At 44.2% G+C, this 25654-nt stretch overlaps 1 protein-coding gene across 1 annotated transcript in view; it reads right to left on the reverse strand.

The window, feature by feature from the left end:
* The window catches only part of LTK (leukocyte receptor tyrosine kinase), a 149834-nt gene that overhangs the window by 99188 nt on the left and 24992 nt on the right, over window positions 1-25654 (reverse strand). The window contains exons 2-3 of the mRNA XM_084846017.1: window positions 10929-11042; window positions 1289-1441 (exon numbers count right to left, since the gene is read on the reverse strand). Of these exons, the coding sequence (XP_084702143.1) occupies window positions 1289-1441; window positions 10929-10959 (184 nt within the window). The 5' untranslated portion in view covers window positions 10960-11042. The remainder of the gene's footprint in view (window positions 1-1288; window positions 1442-10928; window positions 11043-25654) is intronic.

The raw sequence follows: 25654 nt of genomic DNA on the forward strand, positions 1-25654 counted from the left end.
AAGAAGGGTGGTTCATTCTGTCATGCTGAGCTTTGCTGCAGGCAAGCTTGCTTCAGAGCTGAGCACGACAAAGTGAACTGGATGGCCAAATGGGCGGTTAATAAATCTAATAAACAAACAAACAAACAAACAAACAAACTGCCCCTTCCCTGTTCCTGCACAGAGGAGGGGTGGCTATCCATTCTCGGTGTTGTGTGCTGGAAAGTCTGGTGTGACTTACAGCAGAGTTGCTTTATACAGAGAAAGTGTGGCAACACAGCTTTTAGTATTGGAGGCAATAAATACAGGCTAGGGCCAGTTTAAAAGAAGTTTAATCAATTCACTCTAGTAGTGCTTTTATACACATTGTTGGTGAAGGCTATCAAACAGTTTAACTACAAGCTCCCCCTAAATCTGGATGTGTGAGTGCCTGGTGCTTGCTGCAGAGGCAGAGAAGGAGGAGGAAGGGGAGGGAGCAAGAAATAGGAACTGATCAAGCTACAGAACATTCTGTATTGTCTCCTAGTGTCTGGAAGCATGCAGAGTTGTTCCTATTATCCAACTTTGTGCTGAGCCTTCAAGCAGGCAGAAGTAGCATGGGAGACTTGTATTGCTTCTGACTACTCCAAAGAAAAAATGTCACAAAAGACCCCTTTTCTCCAACCCAAAGTCCTCTGAGGACATTGGGGAAGGGTCAATGGTGGTCATAAAGAATGGCTGGCACTGAGCTAAGCCAACATTTTGGATCCCTGAATATGGGTGGGGGCAATGGCATGATTCCTTACTACCAGATTGTTGCCCAGGTGGGAAGAAAGGTAATAACTGCATGATAAGAAACCGTATCTTTGAACTGGGCCATATGACTCCTGGATGTGGTTACTGAAGCAGTATAATGATGCTAGTAACATATGAATTGGCCCTTAGTTTCAGCCTCTTCTGGAAAGAAACATGCAGGACTCTAATAAAGGAAGGAAGAGCCAGTTCTCTACAACTGAGTTTCCATATAAGAACCTACAATATGCCTTTTGTACTCATTATAATAATTTTAATATATAAACAGCATTTAGTACATGATGTAGTCTAATGAATGGAGAGTTCTCATTTGGAAAATATACTATCTGTCTGAGCTAGCCTTTGACTAACATGTATGAAAAAATCAATTTGTGTTTCAATTCATAACTTTTTTTTAGTGGTATGTACTCAAAAGTACAGTGTTGGATGCCATAGTGAATCCAGTTAAGAAAGAAAGTGGCCTATGAAGGCAAGGATGGTTCACCACAAATGTGTGTGTAGTGCACAAATGAACAACCTTCTCGATCTCTGTTGGATGGGCTGTTCTCCATGATCTGCTGATCTTCTTGAGAAGTCAAAGCAACAATGGAAGACAGTAACCAATCCGGTTTTCCAGAGGCATTGGTAGATGTAACCCAGGAGCAGTTCAATCCAAAGTTACATGGGATTTCTGTTATAAGAAAAACAGAACAACCATTAGGCTCTATGATTAGGGCAATCAGTCAAGTTATTATTATAATTGGTGATGATGATTTAAATGTATGAGTTGCTTTTGCTTTTACAAGACAGAACACAGGTTTCTTTTATTACTGTTGTTAAATAAAATATATGGGTCTGACTAGATATGCAAACAAAACAGAATATAAGCTTTGCTCCAGTCTGTTTCCCAGTATATTTTCGAGAAGTAATAAAGCAACCCAGGAAATGGAGCTACTGCATTGCTTTGCAGCTGTTATCCACAAAGATCTGCTGAGAAGAGGGACAGAGCTGCATGGCTGAAATATCCACACAGAGCAGTTGTGCTTTCTGTGTATATATGTGCATACATCCTCTGAAAGGATGTATCTTGAATTGTAGACTACTAATTCTAAAGGTAAAGATAGACATAACATATTTTAAGGCTTCTCTGGAAGCATTGTGTTTTCTTCCAAATGTGTCTTTCCTCTGTAGGGTCAGGTTCTACAGGAGCAAGGTGGGAGGAATTGGTTTTGCAAGTCTGAAGAAGAAGCTAGCTGTCCATGGTGCTGATTGACTGCACACCCTCCATGATGTCACCCCAAAACCTCCTCCTCATCCCCAGAGCAGCTGTGCTCTTTAAAATAAGGTCTCAATTTAAAAAGTTAACAAGACTGCAAATGAACATATAAATGTATGAACGTTCAGGGAAACATTTTATAGAGCTAGAGAGTTATAAAGCCACAATCTTGCACAAAGTATGGTGGAAGGACAGGTATGACAGCCGAGCCAGATGTTTCTGAGCTTAATTTTGAATGTCTGAAAAATCTTTATTTCAACATCCATTGTACTAGTACCCTGGTAAAGAGATGAGGCATCAATTGGCATTGTTCACGTGCAGCTACGATCCTCTGCTCTGCACCATTCAGGAAGAGGATTGCTCTTGCCCAACCAATATGAAGTACAAAATGCAGTCAGTTATAAATAAGTGCAAATGTGTTACAAGAATACAGGTAATTTGAGAGAACTGAGAATTAACTGAAATGCTTTTAATATTATGTATTATTATATTTATATCCCGCCTTTTTTCATCTTGCAAGGAACCCAAGGCCGCTTACATGGTCTTCCTCTTCCTTTCCATTTTATCCTCACAACCCTGAAGTACAAAATGCAGTCAGTTACAATAAGTGCCAGTCAGTGACTGGCCCAAAGTCACCCACAGTGAGCTTCCTGGCTGAGTGGGAACTAGAACCTGGGTTTCCTGAATCCCAGTCAACACTCTAGCCACTACACTACACTGGCTCTCAAGTTTGTTGGCATACACATCTGTCATTTCATTTGTGAGGCTGGGAAGAAGCTGAGCTCACCCTGCAGCTGACGGATACATCAAGAACTCTCTATTTTATGTTTACCCATCCTTAAGCTGTAATGTGAGCTTTCAGGTAATCCTGGGCACCACAATATAAATCAGGGGTGGACAACTTGTGGCCCCCCAGATGTGTTGGCCTACAACTCCCATCAGCCCTAGCTAATGGTGAGGGATGATGGGAGCTGTAGCCTAAAACATCTGGAAAGCCACAAGTTGCCCACCCCTGGTATAAATAATAGAGTGAAATTCTGCCAACTTTTTCTAGTGCAAATTATGATGAGCACCAACTAAAATCTCCATGCCTTCTGCACTCCAGTATTGCCATGCTGGACATGTTTTCACATGTCCTGTGTCACTGAGATGTTGATCAAAGCAAACACTTCATTTCTGGGCTGTTTCTTACATCACAGCTGCCACATGCCAGTGACACAAAACATACACAAACCTAACAAGTGCCTACTGACAAATTAGCAAGGGCTCCTCTTTCTTTTTACTCCACACATTGGGTTGTATCCAATGTTAGTCCTACTTAGAGAAGAGCCATTGAAATGAATGGGACTTATGTTAGACTAACACTGGATATAACCCATTTGGTACAATGGATACATTGGTTGAGATACACATGACAGCTGTATCAGACTGCAGAAGAAGTGGAGTTTTACATCAGAAGCCTTTTAAGCAACAATCCACACTGGAAATGTTTTCTATTAAAGTATGGATCTGCAAAGAACAAGCAAAGCAAAATAGCAGTCCTAAATGGAACACAGTTTAATAATGGCTAAACTAGACATTTTGGCTATGATATAAGAGACCAGAGGCTGGCTATAGTTTGTTTTACCAGGACATCTTTTAAAAATAGTTGTTCAAAAAGTCCTGTATCAAGAGTATGTTTTGCTATGTTACATATGACGTACTGTAAGTCCATTTCCTTGACTGCAGTCACTTGCAGAGGAGATCCACAAAGAACCCAAAGAAAGAAAAGAACTTATCCAAGCACTGATAACAGCAGGCAAGAACTGCTCATCTGTATCAGAACTTATATGGTTCCCATTAGTTGTATAGCTGGATCAGTTGCTCAAAACACATGAATTACAATTATTTCTGTATCTTTTCAATCATACCCAGATTGTGACATGAAGGGGAAAATACCTTCACAAATATATAAGACTTGGAGGGGGAGAGGAGTTTGGGGATTTATTTTTATTTGCAAATCAATCAGTCAATCAATCAATCGCACTGCACCCCACAAATCTGTGATTCTGCTCAGGTGCTTCATGCTCCAGTGAAATACAGGCATTTATTTCTGCCTGCCTTCTCCTGAGTTCACACTGCACATTACCTGAAGAATGCATGCCATCTGGACTCTGGCCTGAAATAAAAACAAACCTAATAATTCCTGACGAAAAGAATAAGGTCTGTTAGTACAGAGCATGCTTGTGCCATTCAAATTAACAATTTCTGGAGAACAAATGGATGGGTAAGAAATACTTCTCTAAAGTCACATGTAAAGCTAAATTGATCAGATTTTTTTGTAGAAGTGAGGGAATCGCTGAGGGAGGATACAGAGAATGTATAAGTTGCAGGGGAAAGATTGCAAGATTAGTATTATTGGGTTATATTATAGCCTCTCCATGTCCAGTTTATCTAGTGCACTTGGGACAAAATGTTCATCAAATAATTAGATCCGAAGACTAACAGTGCCAGTACATCACCGCATAGGATGAGGAACAGATGCTTAGAATCATAGGGTTGGAAGAGGCCTACAAGACCACCAAGTCCAACCCCCTGCTTCTATTGTTCTATGCTAGGGATGTCAGAAAAATCCACAATGGATTCAAATGAGTTTGGATTTCTATCAATTCGACCTGCAGATTCTGCAGTGGACTGTATTTTCCACACTCCACGCGGTTTCCACAGACTTGTGAACTGGTTTTTCACTTTGGGGGGGGATTAGCACAAGTGGAACAAAATTCTTGTTAAAAAAAAATTAACAAAATCTGTACATCCCTATTCTATGCTGGTGTAGTTAAATAAACCCTTTTTTCTATTGGCCTTATAGGTTTGTTATACATACTTCTTCACACAGCACATAATTTACATGCACATAATTCACACAACCCCCTTCATGGATCACTGCCTTGTTGTGGCGAAGGGGCTTGCGTAACTCAATGAAGCCATAAGCTATGCCGTGCAGGGCCACCCAAGACGGACAGGTCATGGCAGAGAGTTCTGACAAAATGTGGTCCACTGGAGAAGGAAATGGCAACCCACTCCAGTATTCTTGCCAAGAAAACCCCATGGAATGTATCACAAGGCTAAAAGAGATGACGCCAGAAGATGAGCCCCTCAGGTTGGAAGGTGTCCAATATACTACTGGGGAAGAGCATCCATTTACAGTCAGTAAAAACAAGACCTGGAGCTGACTGTGCCTCAGATCATGAGCTGCTTCTTGCAAAATTTCGGCTTAAATTGAAGAACGTCGGGAAAACCACTAAACCGTTCAGGTATGACCTAAATCATATCCCTGATGAATATACAGTGGAAGTGAGGAATAGATTTCAGGAATTAGACCTGATAGACAGAGTGCCTGAGGAACTATGGACGGAGGTCCGTAACATTGTTCAGGAGGCAGCAACGAAATCCATCCCAAAGAAAAAGAAATGCAAGAAAGCAAAGTGGCTGTCTGATGAGGCTTTACAAGTAGCTCACGAAAGAAGGGAAGCGAAAAGCAAGGGAGAAAGGGGAAGATATGTCCAACTGAATGCAGAGTTCCAGAGAAAAGCAAGGAGAGACAAGAAGGCCTTCTTAAATGAACAATGCAAAGAAATCGAGGAAAACAACAGAATGGGAAAGACTAGAGATCTCTTCAAGAAAATTGGAGATCTCAAGGGAACGTTTTGTGCAAAGACGGGCATGGTCAAGGACAAAGAAGGCAGGGACCTAACAGAAACAGATGAGATTAAGAAGAGGTGGAAAGAATACACAGAAGAACTATACAGGAAAGTTCTGAATGTCCCTGATAGCCATGATAGTGCGCTCACTGAACTTGAGCCGGACATCCTAGAGAGTGAAGTCAAGTGGGCCTTAGGAAGCATTAGTAACAACAAAGCTAGCAGAGATGACAGTATTCCAGCCGAGCTATTTAAAATCCTAAAAGATGATGCTGTTAAAGTGCTGCATTCAATATGCCAACAAATCTGGAACACTCAACAGTGGCCACAAGACTGGAAAAGGTCAGTTTACATTCCAATTCCAAAGAAGGGCAACGCCAAAGAGTGTTCAAACTACCGCACAATTGCGCTCAGTTCACATGCCAGCAAGGTGATGCTCAAAATCCTACAAGCTAGGCTTCAGCAGTATGCGAACCAAGAACTACCGGAAGTACAAGCTGGGTTTCGAAGAGGCAGAGGAACTAGAGATCAAATCGCCAACATTCGCTGCATCATGGAGAAAGCAAGAGAATTCCAGAAAAACGTCTATTTCTGCTTCATTGACTACGCTAAAGGCTTTGATTGTGTGGATCACAACAAACTGTGGCAAATTCTTAAAGTGATGGGAGTACCAGACCACCTTACCTGTCTCCTGAGAAACCTGTACGAGGGTCAAGAAGCAACAGTAAGAACCAGACATGGAACAACCGATTGGTTCAAAATTGGGAAAGGAGTACGACAAGGCTGCATATTGTCACCCTGCTTATTTAACTTATATGCAGAGTACATCATGAGAAATGCCGGGTTGGATGAATCAGAGGTCGGAATTAAGATTGCTGGGAGAATTATCAACAACCTCCGATATGCAGACGATACCACCCTAATGGCAGAAAGCGAAGAGGATCTCAAGAGCCTCTTGTTGAGGGTGAAAGAGGAGAGTGCAAAAGCTGGTTTGAAACTCAACATTAAAAAAACTAAGATCATGGCATCTGGCCCCATCACTTCCTGGCATATAGAAGGGGAAGAAATGGAAGCAGTGACAGATTTTACTTTCTTGGGCTCCAAGATCACTGCAGACGGTGACTGTAGCCATGAAATTAAAAGACGCTTGCTCCTTGGGAGGAAAGCTATGGCCAACCTAGACAGCATAGTAAGAAGCAGAGACATCACCTTGCTGACAAAGGTCCATCTAATCAAAGCTATGGTTTTCCCAGTAGTAATGTATGGCTGTGAGAGCTGGACTATAAGGAAGGCTGAGCGCCGAAGAATTGATGCTTTCGAACTGTGGTGCTGGAGAAGACTAGTACGAGTCCCCTGGACTGCAAGGAGGTCAAATCAGTCCATCCTAAAGGAAATCAACCCTGAGTGCTCATTGGAAGGACAGATAATGAAGCTGAAGCTCCAATATTTTGGCCACCTAATGCGAAGAGAAAACTCCCTGGAAAAGACCCTGATGCTGGGAAAGACTGAAGGCAAAAGGAGAAGGGGACGGCAGAGGATGAGATGGCTAGATAGCATCACGGATGCAATGAATATGAACTTGAGCACGCTCCGGGAGGAAGCGCAGGACAGGAAGGCCTGGCGTGCTATGGTCCATGGGGTCACGAAGAGTCGGACACGACTGAACGACTAAACAACAATTCACACAACACGTCATTAGTATGGAATACGCTGCCACAGATGATGATGGTCAGAGACTTGGATAGCTTTAAATGGGTACTAACCAAATCCATGGAGGACGGGTCTATTAATGCTTCTTAGCCATGATATCTAAATGGATCCCCTAGATTAAGAGGCCCCTTCATGGATCACTGCCTTGTTGTGGCGAAGGGGCTTGCGTAACTCAGTGAAGCCATAAGCTATGCTGTGCAGGGCCACCCAAGACGGACAGGTCATGGCAGAGAGTTCTGACAAAATGTGGTCCACTGGAGAAGGAAATGGCAACCCACTCCAGTATTCTTGCCAAGAAAACCCCATGGAACGTATCACAAGGCTAAAAGAGATGACGCCGGAAAATGAGCCCCTCAGGTTGGAAGGTGTCCAATATACTACTGGGGAAGAGCAGAGGGTATTTCCAAGTAGCGCCAGAAAGAGTGAAGCGGCTGGGCCAAAGCCGAAAGGACACTCAGCTGTGGATGTGTCTGGTGGTGAAAAGAAAATCCGATGCTGTAAAGAACAATATTGTTTAGGAACCTGGAATGTCAGATCAATGAATCAAGGTAAGCTAGAGGTGGTCAAACATGAGATGGCAAGATTGAACATCGACATCTTGGGAATCAGCGAACTAAAATGGATAGGCATGGGCGAATTTAATTCAGGTGACCATCATATCTACTACTGTGGGCAAGAATCCCTTAGAAGAAATGGAGTAGCACTCATAGTCAACAAAAGGGTGGGAAAAGCAGTACTGGGGTACAATCTTAAAAACGATAGAATGATCTCAGTATGAATCCAAGGCAAACCATTCAACATCACAGTAATTCAAGTCTATGCCCCAACCACTGATGCCGAAGAAGCTGAAGTTGATCGGTTCTATGAAGACCTACAACACCTTTTAGAACTAACACCAAAAAAAGATGTCCTCTTCATCATAGGGGATTGGAATGCTAAAGTAGGAAGTCAAGAAATCACCGGTATAACAGGCAGGCATGGCCTTGGTGTACAAAACCAAGGTGTACAAAATGAAGCAGGACAAAAGCTAATAGAGTTTTGCCAAGAGAACACGCTGATCATAGCAAACACTCTTTTCCAACAGCACAAGAGGTGACTCTACACATGGACATCACCAGATGGTCAATATTGAAATCAGATTGATTATGTCCTTTGCAGTCAAAGATGGAGAAGCTCTATACAGTCAGTAAAAACAAGACCTGGAGCTGACTGTGGCTCAGACCAGATCCTCTTCGCTTTCTGCCATTAGGGTGGTATCGTCTGCATATCGGAGGTTGTTGATAATTCTCCCAGCAATCTTAATTCCGACCTGTGATTCATCCAACCCGGCGTTTCTCATGATGTACTCGGCATATAAGTTAAATAAGCAGGGTGACAATATGCAGCCTTGTCGTACTCCTTTCCCAATTTTGAACCAATCGGTTGTTCCATGTCTGGTTCTTACTGTTGCTTCTTGACCCTCATACAGGTTTCTCAGGAGACAGGTAAGGTGGTCTGGTATTCCCATCTCTTTAAGAATTTGCCACAGTTTGTTGTGATCCACACAATCAAAGGCTTTAGAGTAGTCAATAAAACAGAAATAGACATTTTTCTGGAATTCTCTTGCTTTCTCCATGATGCAGCGAATGTTGGCGATTTGATCTCTAGTTCCTCTGCCTCTTCGAAACCCCGCTTGTACTTCCGGTAGTTCTCGGTTACAATACAATAAACCATCAACAACGATTAGAACAAACAAGAGGCAATAAAACTATTTTAAAAAACACGGAGAAGGCAGAAGCAACGTGACTATTTAAAATACTTTGGCAAATTAAAAAAGTCTTAATCTGGTGCCAAAAAGCTTGTTTCACTCTCCTACATGGCAGAGCCAGCCCTGTTGAGAGTTCGGAATAAGAGTTGACTGCCTAGCCCAGTCTTTCCCAACCTGGCACACTCCAGATGTGTTGGACTGTAACTCACATAATTCCTAGCCATCTTAGCCAAGCTGGCTGGGAATTATGGGAGTTACAGTCTAACACATCTGGAGGCACAGGCTGGGGAAGGCTGGGCTAGAAAGTGTCAGGGTGGAAACTCAGCCAATAGAGCCCCAGAGCAGTTTTGATTCTGAGGAGGAACAGCAATCTGTGGGAGAGGAGCTTGCTCATCTCTCACAAGCACAGCAGCTGGCAGAGATTCCTCCTGCCAGCATTCCTGGGATAGATAGTGACCCTGGCAGTGAGAGAGCGCTGGAGGGGGGCTTGCTGGACGCTTGGCGCAGACACAGGGAGCAACGACAGATGGAGGGCGTGGAAAGGAGGCGTAGCGCTCATTTGGCGCACAAACAACGGTCGCATCCCGAGGACCCAAGGGAAAGAGGGAGGATCTCCCCCTAGCCCATAAGTTCAGGGTCTTCCTGTGGTTCTCCTTCAAACGGGGACCAACTGCCTTACCTGGAGCTTAGGCTACTCTGCTATCTTTCCCCAGTGCTGTTCCTTGCTTTGGCGCTAGTGACTAGTATTCTGAAAGAGTCATAAAGTAATAAAGGAATAAAGTCTCGGAAAGAATTCCTTGTCGTCTGTGTCCTGAGTTGGCTATTGGTGGGGACTGCAAGAGGCAGCTAGGGCGCTCCCGACAGAAAGTCTGTCCAAGATTCTAGGTTCAAAGGAGCCATATGTTGAATAGATCTTTCCAGATTCAGTACAGTATTGCTTGGAATTATTGACAGACTTCCTGGCTATAATCAGTGAAATTATTTTCCCTCCAAAATCACTTCACAGATACTTAATGCTATAATTTCAGGAGAAATGGACAATTGGGATGATTGATCTATTTATAACATTTATATACCACTCTACATCTAGAAAGATTGTGGAGCAGTGAACAATAAAAGATACAAAGCTAAGATAAAAGAATAAGACTCCATGTTAAAAATTATAAAAACAAAAAACAAAACAGAATTTCAATAAAAACCGTGGCTTGTCAGTCAAGGAAGGCTTCCTGAAATAAAGGTGTTTTCAGGAGGTGTCAGAAACAACACCGTGTTGGTGCCTGCCTGACATCCACAGATAGGAAGTTCCATAGAAATTCCATAGGATTACCATAACTATTGAAGGTAACACCCTCTTAAATTTTATGCGGCTCTATCTGCTTGTTTGTGTTATTGTGGTGTAGTGGACAGAGGGTTAAATCCAGGCTTAGTTATGAAAGTCACGGGGTGACCTATAGCTATGGAAGAGACAATCATTGCAAAAAAATTATAAGCCAGGCACTCAACTAGAAGTTGGTTAGTAAAATAAAACTACCCTGTAATATATGAATATTTTTAGCCACCTTCCCACAATCAGCTTACTATTTTCTCAAAGTAAAGGTTTACTGCTTTTGTGTATGAAATCAATACTGGCAGCAAATTCAATTTGCATGTGAAGAATGGCCCACAGAGGACCAAATGGAAATAATGAAGCAACATCATATTCATACCATGGAAAAGAGCTGCTCAGATTGATGGAAAGGTTCTAAAGAACATGAGTTATAGTTACCTGGATGGGAAGACTGATCAGAAGAAACCATCCGATTCCTGCTTGTAGACAGCCTAGGAGGTGCATACAGGAAAGAGTGGGGTTTCTCACCTGATCTGGCAGAAGCAGCAACAACTGCAACAAAGAAAAAAACAGCAAATGTAAAATAAAAAGAATCTAAGATTTAATAGATTATTTGGACGACAAGTTACTGCTGCTGAAAATATAATGAACGATGCAACAATGGTTATATGGGAGAAAACAAGTGCTCTTCATTTTCTTTATTAATTGATAATAGGTCTATCAACTTATGCTTATTTGGAGCACAAATGATGCCAATTTAGAGTACTTATGCCTCTAAACACATTTGTATAGAACTGCTCGAATGGCTGGAGATAGAGAAAGATTATCTGATGGTGCTACTGCAGTACCAAATGGCCTTGCTATTTTTAGCAGCAAAAACAGTAGTTACAGTGATGCAAATTTCTGCTGGCTCTGTCACAATAACGCACTAGATTGGAAGAATAATCCATTTATATTAATTACCTCACTTATAACATGCATCTCCAAAGCATGTTATAAAAAGACTCCTATTATTATCATCATAATTTTCATTTCTATACCGCCCGATAGCTGAAGCTCTCTGACTGGTTCACAACAGTTCACAAGATAATAAAATACAGCACAAAATTTCAATATACAAAATTGAAAACAATTTAAACAGCTAAAAACAATTTCAATAAAATACTAGACATGTTAAAACAGCTGACATAAACGCCCCATCATATGCCATTAAACGCCTGAGAGTGGAGGACAGTTTTAACCTGGCGCCAAAAAAGGTAGGGGGCCACCACTGAAAAGGCCCTCTCCCTTGTTGCCACCTTCCGAGCCTCCCTTTGAGGTGGCACTCAGAGGAATGCCTCAGATGTTGATAGTATTGTCTAGAAGCGTGTCATCCACTGATTAAATTAAAAGGAGTTGTTCCCATGGAACTACAGATACATGCAAATGCCTACCTGACCTCCAAGTCATCATCCAAGCCAGGCAATCCACAAAGGAATCTTTAAATTGGCCAGCCCAGAGGCTTGGCAAGAAGCATGGCCCAATCCTGAAGCACCCCTACCCCAAGATAGAGCAGCTGATCAAAGTGCCACCTGCTGAGTAGAGGGGAACTAGTACTTCCCGGGATTTGGAAGCTATACTTCTATTAATGCAGCCCAAAAGAGTGTTTGCCTTTTTTGCATCCACATCACATTAGTGGCTCATATTCAGCTTGTGATTTACAACAATTCCAAGATCCTTCTCACTTGTAGTGTTGTTGAGCCAAGTATCCTCCATCTCTTAACTGTGCATTTGGTTTCTTTTTCTTTTGCAGAACTTGGCATTTATCCCTGTTAAATTTCATTCTGTTGTTTTCTGCCCAGCACTCCAGCCTATCCAGATCACTTTGAATTCTGTTTCTGTCTTCCAGGGTATTTATTAGCTATCCCACCCAATTTTGTGTTATCCGCAAATTTGATCAGCATTCCCTGCACCTCCTCATCCAAATCATTAATAAAAATGTTGAAAAGAACTGGGCCCAGGACTGAGCCCTGCGGTACCCTGCTTGTTACCACTCCCCATTTTGAGACGATCCCATTGGTAAGCACTCTTTGAGTCCGATTCTGTAGTCAACTGTGGATCCACTGATAGTAGTTTCATCCAGCTCACTTTGAGCTAGTTTGCTCATCAGGATGTCATGGGGCACTTTGTCGAAAGCTTTGCTTGAAGTCGAGGTATATTATGTCCAATTACACATCACCAAAAAAGACGAAATGCATACCTCCCTCCCAAAAGGGAACAAAGGATGTGCATAAAATGTGCACATGATAATTTAGATATATAAATGAGAAATTCCATAATTTAATTACAAATACAGTAGACCTCACCATAGTGGTGGGGAAGACTGTGACCAGGTGACCTGTATGCCTGCCCAGTCTGCTGCCCAGTTGTTAACTTCAAGGCACTTGCTCTCTTATGCTTCTTTATCTTTAAAGTGGACTTGGTGCTTCAAATAGAAGATGCCTTCAAACAGAAGACTGTCATCTGTAAAGTAGAACACACGGCCACCGTACCTCTCAAGCCAAACACTGTCTGTGATTGTTTCAGGCAACAGCCAGGCCTCGCTCCTACTTGCTTTCTTTCAGCTCCTTTAAACGGAGAATTCAGATAGATATCAACCAGTAGCTTTAGCTTAGGAAGGAGGGAGAAACACACCATTTTTATTCACCAAAGGTTACAAATCCTGGGCCTTCAGGAACCTGATAACAAAGAATGTACTTTATGGCTTTAATTGGAACCACATTACAATGGCTAGGGAAGAATGCACAAGGCAAGATAAGGGCCTGGTTTGTCTTTAACAGAAGTGGACATGCTTTGTGAGAGTGGAGGTGTAAATTCTGTATGATAAGAGAGCTTCAGGCTTTTGAGAGGCAAAAGACACATGTAACACCTTACCCTTTGGTTATTTACAGGTGGGGGTAGGGGAGAAAAAAGAAAATCCAGTGAATCCATCTTGCCCTGACAATTTGACATTTTGGGTAGTTCTCAGTAAAAACAAAACAAAATGTCTACCCCCGCACCACTCCACACTAATACAAATACATAATTATTTATTTGTACATAATTATTTATGTAGAAAGAGCTTGACTTCACAGAGGGGAGGGTAATTAAAAAACAACAGCAAAGCAATTCTCTTGCCCCATGATAACATACTAACTGAGATCTTAGTAATCAAAGTTTAAAGTGTGGGCAAGGCAGGGGGAAACCTTCGCATCAATAGAAGTTATGGAGGTCAGAGTCTAGCAGGTGAGAGGGGGCTGTTTTGAGAGGTGGGGCTTGATGCAAAGTATCACTGCTGTTTTTACCAACTGGGCTGGGCCCCCTGTCTCCCCTCACGGAGGTCCTCAGTTCCAACTGCCCTGGGAGGAAGAGAAGCAGCAGCAGCAGTTTCCAACTAGGCCTCAAAAGGCTGAGGCCCCATCATATAAAACAGGGGTGAAGAATCGAAATGGGGGGGGGGCTGGATGACCCCCTACCCAGCCAATGCTGGCTTGGGATGATGGGAGTTGTGGTCCCAACATATCTGGAGAATGTCAGGTTGGGGGAGGCTGAGGTAGACCCTTGACAGTTCTTAGGCAACACATATGTTTCAGGATAAACAAATGGCAAGATGGCCCATTGGGTCATTTACAAGAGAGCAATCTTTTCCTGTCTTCCTTCTTTACTGAAGCCTCTTTGGAACAGACTGGATTAGAAACATTCTCTTGTTCTTGAAGAAAGAATATTTAATTGCCTTTGAGAATTTGAAGTGACACTGTGATAGCAATAAAGGGAACCATTAACTGACATGTGTCTGCATGTTATTGTTTGAGAAAAAAATTAGCATATGCCTTCAGACATCTCCCAAGAGTTGCCTCTAGGGAAAGTTAACAAAAGCATTCCTCTGATCACTGCCTTATCTCCCAGGGAAAAAATATTTTAAGTCAGAAAGACTCTTGTAAATGTTTATTAGATAAGATCTCAACAATAGATCCCTTCAGGCTAGCTGTTAATTATAGGAATTTTCACTCTGATAGTAAAATAGGGTTGTATATTCACTGTGATGATTAAATCATGAAGGATAATCTCATTCATACACCAGCACATGCCTTTTGGGCAATTCTAGGTAATCTGCACAGGTGGATTTGGAAAAGCAGAGAGACAGAGTAGTAGGGAATACAGACCAGAAGGCATATGTACTTTAATACAAAGAAACGAAAAAGGAAGAAGACACCAGGCCTACACAATTTGTGACCAGCCAAGCCAAATGTAGCCACCCAGTCACGTATTGTAGCCCATTATGGCTTTCTCAGTGGCTGCTCCCAGGCTGTGGAACTCCCTTCATCTCTGCTGTCCCTCCGCTGGCAGGTAAAGACTTTTTTTATTCAAGCAAGGCCTTTGGTATGCCATCAGTCTGTTGGGTTGGATGCGGTTTTTATTCTGTTGTTGTTGTGTTTTAATGCATTTTTTTTTTTTATCAAGTTTTATTTGTGATTGTAAGCTGCCTTGACTGCTATTTTTCTTGGTAGAAAGGCAGGGTACAAATCAAATCAAATCCATAAATGTGCATGAGTGGCCAGAAGGTATATCAGGAAGATGTACTGGTAGATACATTTCCTGCCTCCCAGCTGAGCTGAGCAGAGCAGAGCTGGTCCAGGGACTACAGAAGCAAGCAAGCTCCCAGAGAGCAAGCGACCCGAGTGAGCGAACAGGGGGAGCAAACAGGAGTTGGCCAGGGGAGTTGCAATGGTTGAAGAGACAAAGGAGACAGAGACTAAGAGGTAAGTGGGCTGCAGGAAGCCCAGGGGGATGCCCTTTATCCTTCTGAGTGGCTGTGAGCTCACCAGGTGCTTCTGAGAGCTCCAACTGAATTGGGGGGGTGGCGGCCTGAGTACTCCCAGCAGCTGAGTGGGCGGGAAGCTTCAGTCTGTTTCCTGACTCCCAGCTGAGCAGAGCAGAGCAGAGCAAGCTGCTCCAGCTGGTCCAGGGACTACAGAAGCAAGCAAGCTCCCAGAGAGCGAGTGAACATGGGGAGTGAACAGGGGAAGCAAAGAGGAGTTGGCCAGGGGAGTTGCAATGGTTGAAGAGACAAAGGAGACAGAGACTAAGAGGTAAGTGGGCTGCAGGAAGCCCAGGGGGCTGCCCTTTATCCTTCTGAGTGGCTGTGCTTCTGAGAGCTCCAACTGAATTGGGGGGGTGTCGCCTGAGTACTCCCAGCAGCTGAGTGGGCGGGAAGCTTCAGTCTGTTTTCCGCCTCCCAGCTGAGCAGAGCAGAGCAAGCTGCTCCAACTGGTCCAGGGACTACAGAAGCAAGCAAGCTCCCAGAGAGCGAGCAAACAGTGAGAGGACAGGGGGAGCAAACAGGAGTTGGCCAGGGGAGTTCGGCAGGGGAGGTCAAGGGGGAGGCCCCTAACATTTTTTTTCTTTTTTAACTAACTTTTTTTTCATTTATTTGTCATGTAACACACACTTCCACACCAGTGGGACTCTGCTTTTAACCTCTACTGAGCAGAGGAGCAGGCACAGGCTAGTCTAGAACAATCACAGAGCTAGACACAAAAAGGGAAAAGAGGCTATGCAAGGACCAGACTCTCCAGTGGTGGTGACCTGCAAGGTGTGTGCAATGTTTGTTCTCTTGCCTGAGAACAACATGGCCTACACCTGCAACAAGTGTAGGGATGTACGAAAGTCACTTACCTTTTCGAAGGGTGACATTCGTGGTAGGGGGGAGGCGCTCCGTCCCTCCCCCCGAAATTCTCCCCAGCTGGCTCCGTTACGCAGCAACTCCACGGAGCCGCCGGCCAGGGCCGCCCGCACCTGGACATCCGGCCGCTGGGCAGCCTGCACAGGGACGCAAATGGCAGCCGCCGTAGCCGCTGTCATTTGTGCCCCTGCCTTTTGCCATAATAGGCTACATAAATATTTACATAGCCTATCACGGCAAAAAAAAAGGGAATGCAAAAAAAGGGAATGCAACCCTGTGTTAGCCGTGATAGGCTACGTAAGTTTTTACGTAGGCTATCACGGCTATAATGATGAAGCGAATGGCGGCCGCAGACATGGCCGCCATTCGCAAAGCAGCGCGAAAGGCAGCAGGTAAGTGCTCCGTTTCGTGTGCCTTTTGCGGGGTGGGGGGGCGGGGGGCTTCATTCCGCCACGGATTTCAGGGGGCCGAATGCACTGGCATTCAGCCTTACCGAGATCCGTGGCGGAATTCTCTGACATCCCTAAACAAGTGCAAGTTGATCACGCTGCTGGAAGAAAAAAAAGTGGACTGGAGCAGCGACTGTCGACCCTCCGGGGAATAAGAGAACACAAAGAGTTCTTGGACAGAATGGGGGAACTACAGCAGCAAAGGGAAGACCAGAAGACCAACAGCAACCTGAGGTAGAAGTGGGAAATGCTGAGGTGAAGAAAAATGGAGTGGAGGATAAGAAGAACTAGACGCCACTCTGCACCAGTGGAAGTAGTGGAGCTGTGGAACCGATTCCAGGTACTTGCGGATGAGACCGGCGGACAGCCTGCAGAGGAAGAATCACAGTGGAACCTACATGAGAATGAGCAAGAGGCTGAAGGTCAGTCAAACACAGGCAATGAAACCCAGGCCTACAACAAGAAGAAAAGTGGTAGTAGTGGGAGACTCCTTGCTGCATGGGATCGAGACCCAAGTATGTCGCGAAGACCCGTGGACTCGACGGGTGTGTTGTCTCCTGGGAGGGCGTGACTGAAAGGTTGCCTGCACTCATAAAGCCCACTGACAGGTATCCCTTTCTTCTCATCCATGTGGGAACAAATGATACCGCCAAGCGGAGCTACGAAGAAATCACATCAGACTTTGAAGCTTTGGGAAGGAAACTCAAGAACTTTGGGGCCCAGATAGTTTTCTCATCCAAAGGTTGTCACAGAGAGGAAGGTCAGGATCTCTTCTCCATCATCCCAGAGCGCAGGACACAGAATAATGGGCTCAAGTTACAGGTAGCCAGATTCCAGCTGAACATCAGGAAAAAATGTCCTGTCAGAGCAATACGACAATGGAACCAATTCCCTGGGGAGGTGGTGGGCTCTCCCACACTGGAGGCTTTCAAGACGAGGCTGGACAGCCTGGACAGCTCTGACTTGGATTCCTGCATTGAGCAGGGGGTTGGACTTGATGGCCTTGTAGGCCCCTTCCAACTCTACTATTCTATGATTCTAGATCTCTGGGTAATTTGCAGTAGTTCAGCAAAGATTTCTGACTCACAGCTGTTTAACAATAGCTACAACTATATGATTTTCCCCACCTAAATTAGGCTGCTGAAATGAAGACAACTTGGGATAACCAGGGGTGGGCTTTTGTATGAAAGGGCTGTGAGCTCAGTTCAGTTCTGATACTGAAAAAAAGAACTTCTAAGCTCAGAATATGCTCAATGACACCCTGTTCTTTCATTCTAATAATATGTATTTTGCACTTGGCTCTGGCTGGGAATCTTGAGGTTCAAATAAAAAACAAAATAGACCAACCAACAAACCTGAAGTCTGCCCACCGCTGCATTACGGGCACCTCTGCATTACGGGCACCAGTTTTGCTGCCTACTGGGATTGTGGGGGGAAGGGAAAGGAGGGCTCAATTACCTCCTTGGTAGGTTACAGCTAATTCTGGCCTAAGCAAATTTGTTGTGGGAATGGTGCAAGCAAAAGAAATGCATGCCAAATGTCTTGAGAATGAAATTCTCTGAAGCTATAGTTTGCTGCTTCCAGGGAATATTTTGTATGTGGTTTCTTCATCTCCATGCACACACACACTCCTCAAATGCATTTACAAAGGAATAATCAGTTTAAGAATCTGTGGACTGGGCTGTGGAATATTTTACCAGCAGGAATTGCCACAAGCCACATCGTTTTTGAAGTTAAATTTCAAATATCCATTGACAATATTCTGTCACGAGTACTGTTGTTCAAAGATGTATTTATCATATGATGAGCTTGATCCATAAGACACTTAAGCCAAATAACTTAAATACAAAGACACGTACATATGAAAGTCCTTTTTGCCTAAATAAGGAATGGTCAAGGTTGACTGTCACCCAAATCAACCAAACAATTAATTTGTCCTTCAACAACCTTGGGAAAGGTATTCTTTCCATTTCAAAAGATACTCTCTTGATACTCACTCTTTCAGTTCCCATCTCTGTAAAATCTGGTATATTATAGTGACTTACCCCATACATTTATCAGGATAATGAATGAGCTGGTTAACATAAACACTTTGCACAATAAAAAGCACTACAGAAATGAATAATAGGGATTGGCATTATTTATTATGCTCTATGCAATAGAGCTGCCTTGTTAAAAATCCAGGCCTATACATTCACCCAAGAACAGGAGTTAAAGGCTTAAGGTAAGCTAGTGGTTAGTGTTAGACCCATAACCAATACACCCAAGTCCAAGGACGGGAGCACTAATGGCCCTAGCAGCTTCAGCAGTGGTGAAGGAGCCTCCCACTTATGCAATTTGAGAATGGGCAGGCCAGCCATGCCCTGCTCCTGCCACATGGAGAAATAATAATTCTCTTCCTAGTATTGGGGGGTGGGTACAGTAATTGAACACACACCAGGGTCGGTGTCAAGGGCAGGCATGGTAGGACACGTGATGAGGGCCCACTGACAAGACCCCAGCAGGAGCACACTGACAACAGCCTCCTGGAGTTGCTCCTCCTCTTCACCATTACAAGCTGCTTGTTCAGCTGCCTCTCACTCTGGCCCATACGATGGTGGTGGTGAGAAAGCGGAGCAGTAGATGCCATGGCCTACTTGCTCACTGGCCCTCCTTGCTTGCCAAGCAAGCAAGTGGTAGCAGTGATGTGAAAGAGGAGGTGGAGCAATAGCAGCTGGTGACAAGGGTGGTGAGAAGGTAGACTCACTGAGGGGGGGGGCCATCTTTCCCCAAGCACCCTCCAAAACCAGGATCCAACACTGACACACACACGGAATAGCCTATAAATAATCTGTATGTAGCACTTGCCTACTTTGGCTAAACCATTACAGTTGTAAATCATTGCTAAAGCCAAAGCATCTTTAGTGGAAACACTGTCTTTAAACATAGTCTTTAAAACCATGAATTGCACACATTCAGAATAAAATCAGGTGGCTTACAGTGAGCTTGTGTCTGACGGTTTGTCTGAATCCGTAAGTCAGAGTGAGTGTCAAAGCACAGTGTTTGAAAACAAGCAAAGGATCCCCCCAGTCTCTTGTTAGGTAATAGCAGCATTTTAGGGAGCTTTAGATTTCTGAAGGAAAGCTCATCAAATTCTCTTGTGACTGAGAGGCCTATAGAACTCACTTTTCTTTACTAAGCTTAGAGTATGAAAACCAGCTGGGGCAGGAAACAATGGGCCAATCTACACTTATGGGTTTTTCCGCTTCCAATGAGGTTTCACCGCCCGTCTTTCACACTCCGCAGTACCCGCCTCAAATTGGAACCGGAATTTCCCACTTCTGTGCTCCTGCTTTCAATACCCTGATATCCCGGTATTTCCCCTTAATGTGCTCTGACTTTCCACCTTCGCTACTATATCTAGTCGTAGTCCCCGCCCCTGCCTGTCCATATATGGTGGCGTTTGTATTTCCCTCCTGTCCAATGACAGCTCTCGACGGCCCCATGTTGTCTTCCGGCTTCTGATCGCATAGCTTCCTCAGCACTCAATGTTTCCTCAGCAACAAGCAAAGGGCTGGATGTGTGCGCACTTGTCTGATCTCAGAAGCTAAGCAGGGTTGGCCCCAGTCAGTAGCTGGATGGGTGACCACCTGGGAATCAGGCTTCTTGCATTGAGCAGGGGGTTGTTCTATCCCTTCAAATGAAACTAAGTTTTACCCCCTTCTATCCCCCGCTTCGGCTTAAAAAAAAAAAATTAAGGCGTTATCTTCGAAGAATCATGGCTTCTCTGCAATTTTTTTTCTAATTCAGGCATGATCTTTGAAGATTTGAAGATTCAAAGCTTTACATCTTCAAATTTTCGAATCTTCAAAGATCTTGCCTGAATTAGAAAAAAAATTGCAGAGAAGCCATGATTCTTCGAAGATAACGCCTTAATTTTTTTTTTTTTAAGCTGAAGCGGGGGATAGAAGGGGGTAAAACTTAGTTTCATTTGAAGGGATAGAACAACCCCCTGCTCAATGCAAGAAGCCTGATTCCCAGGTGGTCACCCATCCAGCTACTGACTGGGGCCAACCCTGCTTAGCTTCTGAGATCAGACAAGCGCACACACATTTTCGAATCTTCAAAGATCTTGCCTGAATTAGAAAAAAAAAAATCGCGGAGAAGCTACGCTTCTTCAGAGATAATGCCTTAATTTTTTTTTAAAAAAAAGCCGAAGCGGGGAATAGAAGGGGGTAAAACTTGGTCGCATTTGAAGGGATAAAACAAGCCCCTGCTCAATGCAGGAAGCCTGATTCCCAGGCGGTAGCCCAACCAACTACTGATCGGGCCAATGTGAAGCTTCAAATCTTCAAAGATGCCAGCAACCCCCCCAAATGCGAGGGCTGGGTGCCACCGCCACTGCCCCTCTTACTTGTGCCAGCTGTCAAGGGCTGGTGAGGGGAAAAGCATTGGCAGACACCCCACAGCCGCTCTTCCTGGCCTCCAGCAGGTGGGGGGAGAGAGAAGAGGATAGGTGCCTCCTTCTTCCCTCCACCCCCACCTGCTACAGCAGCAGCAGCAAGGGACAAGCTGGTCGTTTTCCCCAAGGCCAGGAAACATGCAGAAAACGACAAGCCTCTTCCACGCCACTGCCGCGTGGTGGGCGTGGAATCAGCAGAAACAGGAAGAGTTTCTGATCCTCCAATGAGAGCGGCTGTCTCTAAGAGCAGGAAAACAGCAGAGCATTCGAGTGTGAACTGAGCTTGCGCATTCGATGAAGCACCGCAACAGGGAAAATGGCCGAGTGTGGATAATCATGTTTTAATGTGAGAGCGTTTAACCTGACAGGACACAGAATTTGTTGCGATGGCGGGCGCAATTAGATCGGCCCAATAGCAGCCTTTTCTTTGCCTCTCTTGGCAGGTTTTATATCCTGCTCTCCCTCATGCCACACTATTATCTACTTCCTCAAAAAAGAAGGAAGGAACGAAGGAGGAAGGACTTTTGAATCTCAAGAGTGTGGTCAAAATACTCATATTTAAAATTTCTCTGCAATCAATCAAATGGACCAAGAAATGCAGTCAGCCTTCCAAGCCAGCAGCACCAGACGGCTGGCTAATCCAGCTCTTGGCAGATGGGTCAAATGACATGTTACATTAAGGGAGCAATGCTATGGCCACTAGACACTGTCTAGAGGGCCATAGGATATGCTCATTTCCAGGAACTGACCCTGGAAAACCAACCTCCCCCCTTGTCCACGCTGCCTCGTAGGCAGCGTGGACAAGCTCCGTCCTCCACACTCACATGAGGAGCGTGGAGCGACTGAAAAGGGGTGGGTCTGGGGGCTTTCCAGGACGGGGAGAGCAGAGCTGTGCTTACAACACATCCAATGTGTCGTATGGCAGCATTCTCTCCCGGTCGCCCCTCCCCCGCTACTAGCCAGCCGAAAATGGCTGTCTAGTGAAAAATAGCAAGGCAGGAGAGGCATGGAGGGAACGATCCCCCCATGCCTCTCCTGCCTTGCTTTGGAAAGGCAGTCACTTTCGAGTTTGGAGGTGGCCGCCTATCTAGTTAGGATTGAGCCCTAAGGGTAAAAACTTTTTCTTTACATTGAGGGGGTTGTCCAATTTTTATTGAGACACACACACTCCGCATGAGGAAAAAAAGCCCCTATTGGCACCAGTTCATGGCCAGTCTGCCCTCAGCAATTCAGCAAAAGCCTGTTGCAACTGCATAAAGTGTAACACAATTATATTTAGTGTAACTGAGGTAAGGTGCATTTCCTGTTGTCCTCTGGGAGAGGATCTTCCCAACAGTGGAATGAGAAGCACATTGGAATATTACCTGAATTTTCATGGAATTGGCTTTATTCCATCAGGGACACATGAAGCAAGACAAGCTGGGTGTATTGTACCTTTAAAATCTGATTTTCAGGGGTCACACAGCGCTTGAAAGGAGCATAATTCCAGGTGGGATGGGGGGGGAGTAGAACTGAATGTCATCAAACTGACGGGCTGGTCAACCACTTAGAGAGGCTTTTCTGCCTCTCTCCAGGCTCCCCCCTTCTACTACATGATTATGAATGGAGAGCAACTAATTTTCCCCGTGTGTGCAGATTTCCTGAAGAAGCCAAAATTCCTGGTTCTTGAGTGCAGCATCTAAAGGCTCCCCCTGAGAGCCCCCCCCATTTTGCCCCATTCCAGCAATCTGCCATGGATTTATTGCTCCCACCCCATTTTTCCCCATGTGCCCATTTTTGTCATGAGAAGCCAAAATTCCCAATTCTGGAGTGCAGCATCTGAAGACTCTCCTTGGGCATCCCACCCCCTTGACCACGTCAGTGCTGGTCACAGATGCACAGCCAGGATTTAATATGGGGGGAGGGGGTACATGGCACAGTGTGATAAAACCGTCAGGGAGCGGCTTTCAGTAAAAAAGTCAGCATAAAAGGAGTTTCAGAAAATTCGACTTTTCAAGAGGGAAGCAGCTGGCTGGCAGCGGATTGGCGATGATGTCATCTGTCACGAAGGAACTCAGACTGCTGTAACTTCACACTAATTTGCTTCTGAAGATAGCCCCCCAGGATAGGGACAGGTTATTAGGTTGACTCAGTGAGAGGTATTTTCTAATCATACTCCTCCAGTGTATAATGCACTTTGTTTTTATATACTTCGCATATAGTTTGTCTTTTAAAAGTATATACTTCCCTCAGAAGGCACAGTGTCCCAGTTCCTTCCAGAGCTCCATGTTCCTCAAAACTGTAATTTCTCCAAGTTCTCTTTATTCAGAAATACTGAACTACAGAAATACTGAATAAAGACTAGGATGACTTTATTTAGTAGTCACATCATTGTAAAATGTAGACTTATCTTGACCCATGTAGGCTTGTTCATGATAGGTTTCTGTAAACAATCAAATGCAGCAGCCAGAAAGAATGAGGGGCCACAAGTCCAAAATCCGAAAGCCCTGAAAGTTTACATGATTGTACTTAAACAAAATCTGATCCCATTAAAATCAATGGTACCAATGGTACCAAACTGACAGTGGTTACAACTATGCTTGATGGGTAATTGTGTGTATAATAGCCAAAGCCTGCTAGGTCAAAGGCACTTTTGCTATATATTTACACTTAGGAAGTTTTTATCAGTGGCTTTTAGCTTTCTTGGCATCCAAAGATGGTGATTTCATGCTTTTTATCTTAATGATGGTAGCGCCATTATTCTGTGGAATGACAGCCAGTAGCAAATAGAGATGCATTAATACTGGTGAGGATGAAACTTTGTGATATTACACTTGTTTGGCAACATATTTCTGGAAGGTAAGGGGTGTATAAAGGGGTTCTTCACACAACCAACATTCAGAGATTGTTTCCTCATGGCTAATGATGACCACATCAGTGCAAACAAGGATTTTTCAGTGACAGCCCTTGCTGATTATCTGGGGTCACTGTGGACTATGGACTATGCAGGTAGAAGAGATGTACAAGAGCTCCTTATTGTTCCAGCAGCCCCTGATTAATCAGCTACTGATTTGTCCTTGAGTGTGTAAACAAATGAGAGATGAACTTTGCTCAGGAGTTATTGCCAGATAATTCTCATGTAAAGAGGCGCAAACAAAAAGGAGTTAGAAATACATTGTATTGAATTATTATATGGGCTAATTGGGTTCTCTGATCAAGTTTATATTTCTCTGAACAAAAGTGATGCTATGGTCAAACGGGAATATGTGCTCAGCTGCTACTTCCAAAAGAGGTATCAGGGTCACAGTGTATGTCAATGAACATAAAAAGAGCGATGACAGGCTAACTGGATGCCTCTGAGAAGCCCACAAGCAGGACAAGGAGGCAAGGGAGCAACTCATATTCAGAGAGGCACACTGCCTCTGAACTTGCAGGTTCCATATGGCCATCATGACCTGGTCCAATTGAAATTCTATGTCCCCTAGACAGACAATAGGATATTTTGGTTTGCGGGTTCCAAGCTCAGAGACAGAATTCCAGGCTCGGGAACTGTGCTCCCTGCCCCTACCCCTTGTAGCTGGTGTGGAGAGAACAGTACTGGCTACCTCTCCACACTTGGAAAACAGAGTGCAGACACAGGGAAAAGGGGTGCTCCCAGGGGCAGGGAGGGGAGGAGACTGGGGCAGTAGCCATATGAAAAATCCTATGGCCACCACAGCTTCCTTCCCTGCCCTTCCCCGAAGCCTTCACTAGATGGGCAAAATCGCCCATCTAGCTACAATACAGAGTGGGAGGTGGGAGGCGCCTCCTGCTCTGCATTGGAGACTCGTAAGCCTCCAAGTTCAGAGGCTTACAGGTACCCAGGGCACATCACATAAGACTGTTCCCTTATTCTCCATGAATTTGTCTGCTCTCCTTTTAAAGTCAGCTAAACTAGAAGACATTGTGTGGCAGTGAATTCCATAAATTATGTATGTATTTGTGACAAACCAGTATGTCTGAACTTCTAGCTCTGTGAGGTAGGACATGCCAAAAGCCATCCTCTGTCTATATTCCTCAGAGGTAGTCACTGCTCGTGTGTATTTTTAATACCCCTTAGCTTTCCCACAAGGCTTATGGCTTTCATATGTGAAGAATAGACCTCCCTTTTCAGAGCCTTCTTTAAATTGGTTTTATTGAATTTTATCATGATTTTGCCATGTAAAACACTTCGGAATTTTTCTTTTAAGTGAAAAGTGGTATAAGAATTCTCTGAATAAATAAAAAGCATGTTTCTACCAAGCAGTCAAGCGCATGGGTAAAGCCAACCTTCAGTCTAGGCAAGAGAATCAAATTAACTCCAGTTTCCAATTCAATATATTTATTAAAGAACCAAGCAGAGGTTCAGAAATAGCCAGTTACTTGTAAAATAAAATAAAATAAAATAAACATGCACATTAGCTAACTATAATGTATCAAGAGCCTAAGAATAACTCCCAAAATAGCTTTCAGATGGGAGGCCTGCACTTGAGTTTCGAGGCTTAAACTTTTAACTCTTTGCCTGTCAGTTGAAAATAAAGGAAAATCTCAAAGGCCAAAAGTATTGCTAGGGGGG

This window comes from Heloderma suspectum, chromosome 1, assembly GCF_057233095.1.
Source record: "Heloderma suspectum isolate Gila_16-S chromosome 1, 16-S_ref, whole genome shotgun sequence".
Taxonomy (NCBI): domain Eukaryota; kingdom Metazoa; phylum Chordata; class Lepidosauria; order Squamata; family Helodermatidae; genus Heloderma; species Heloderma suspectum.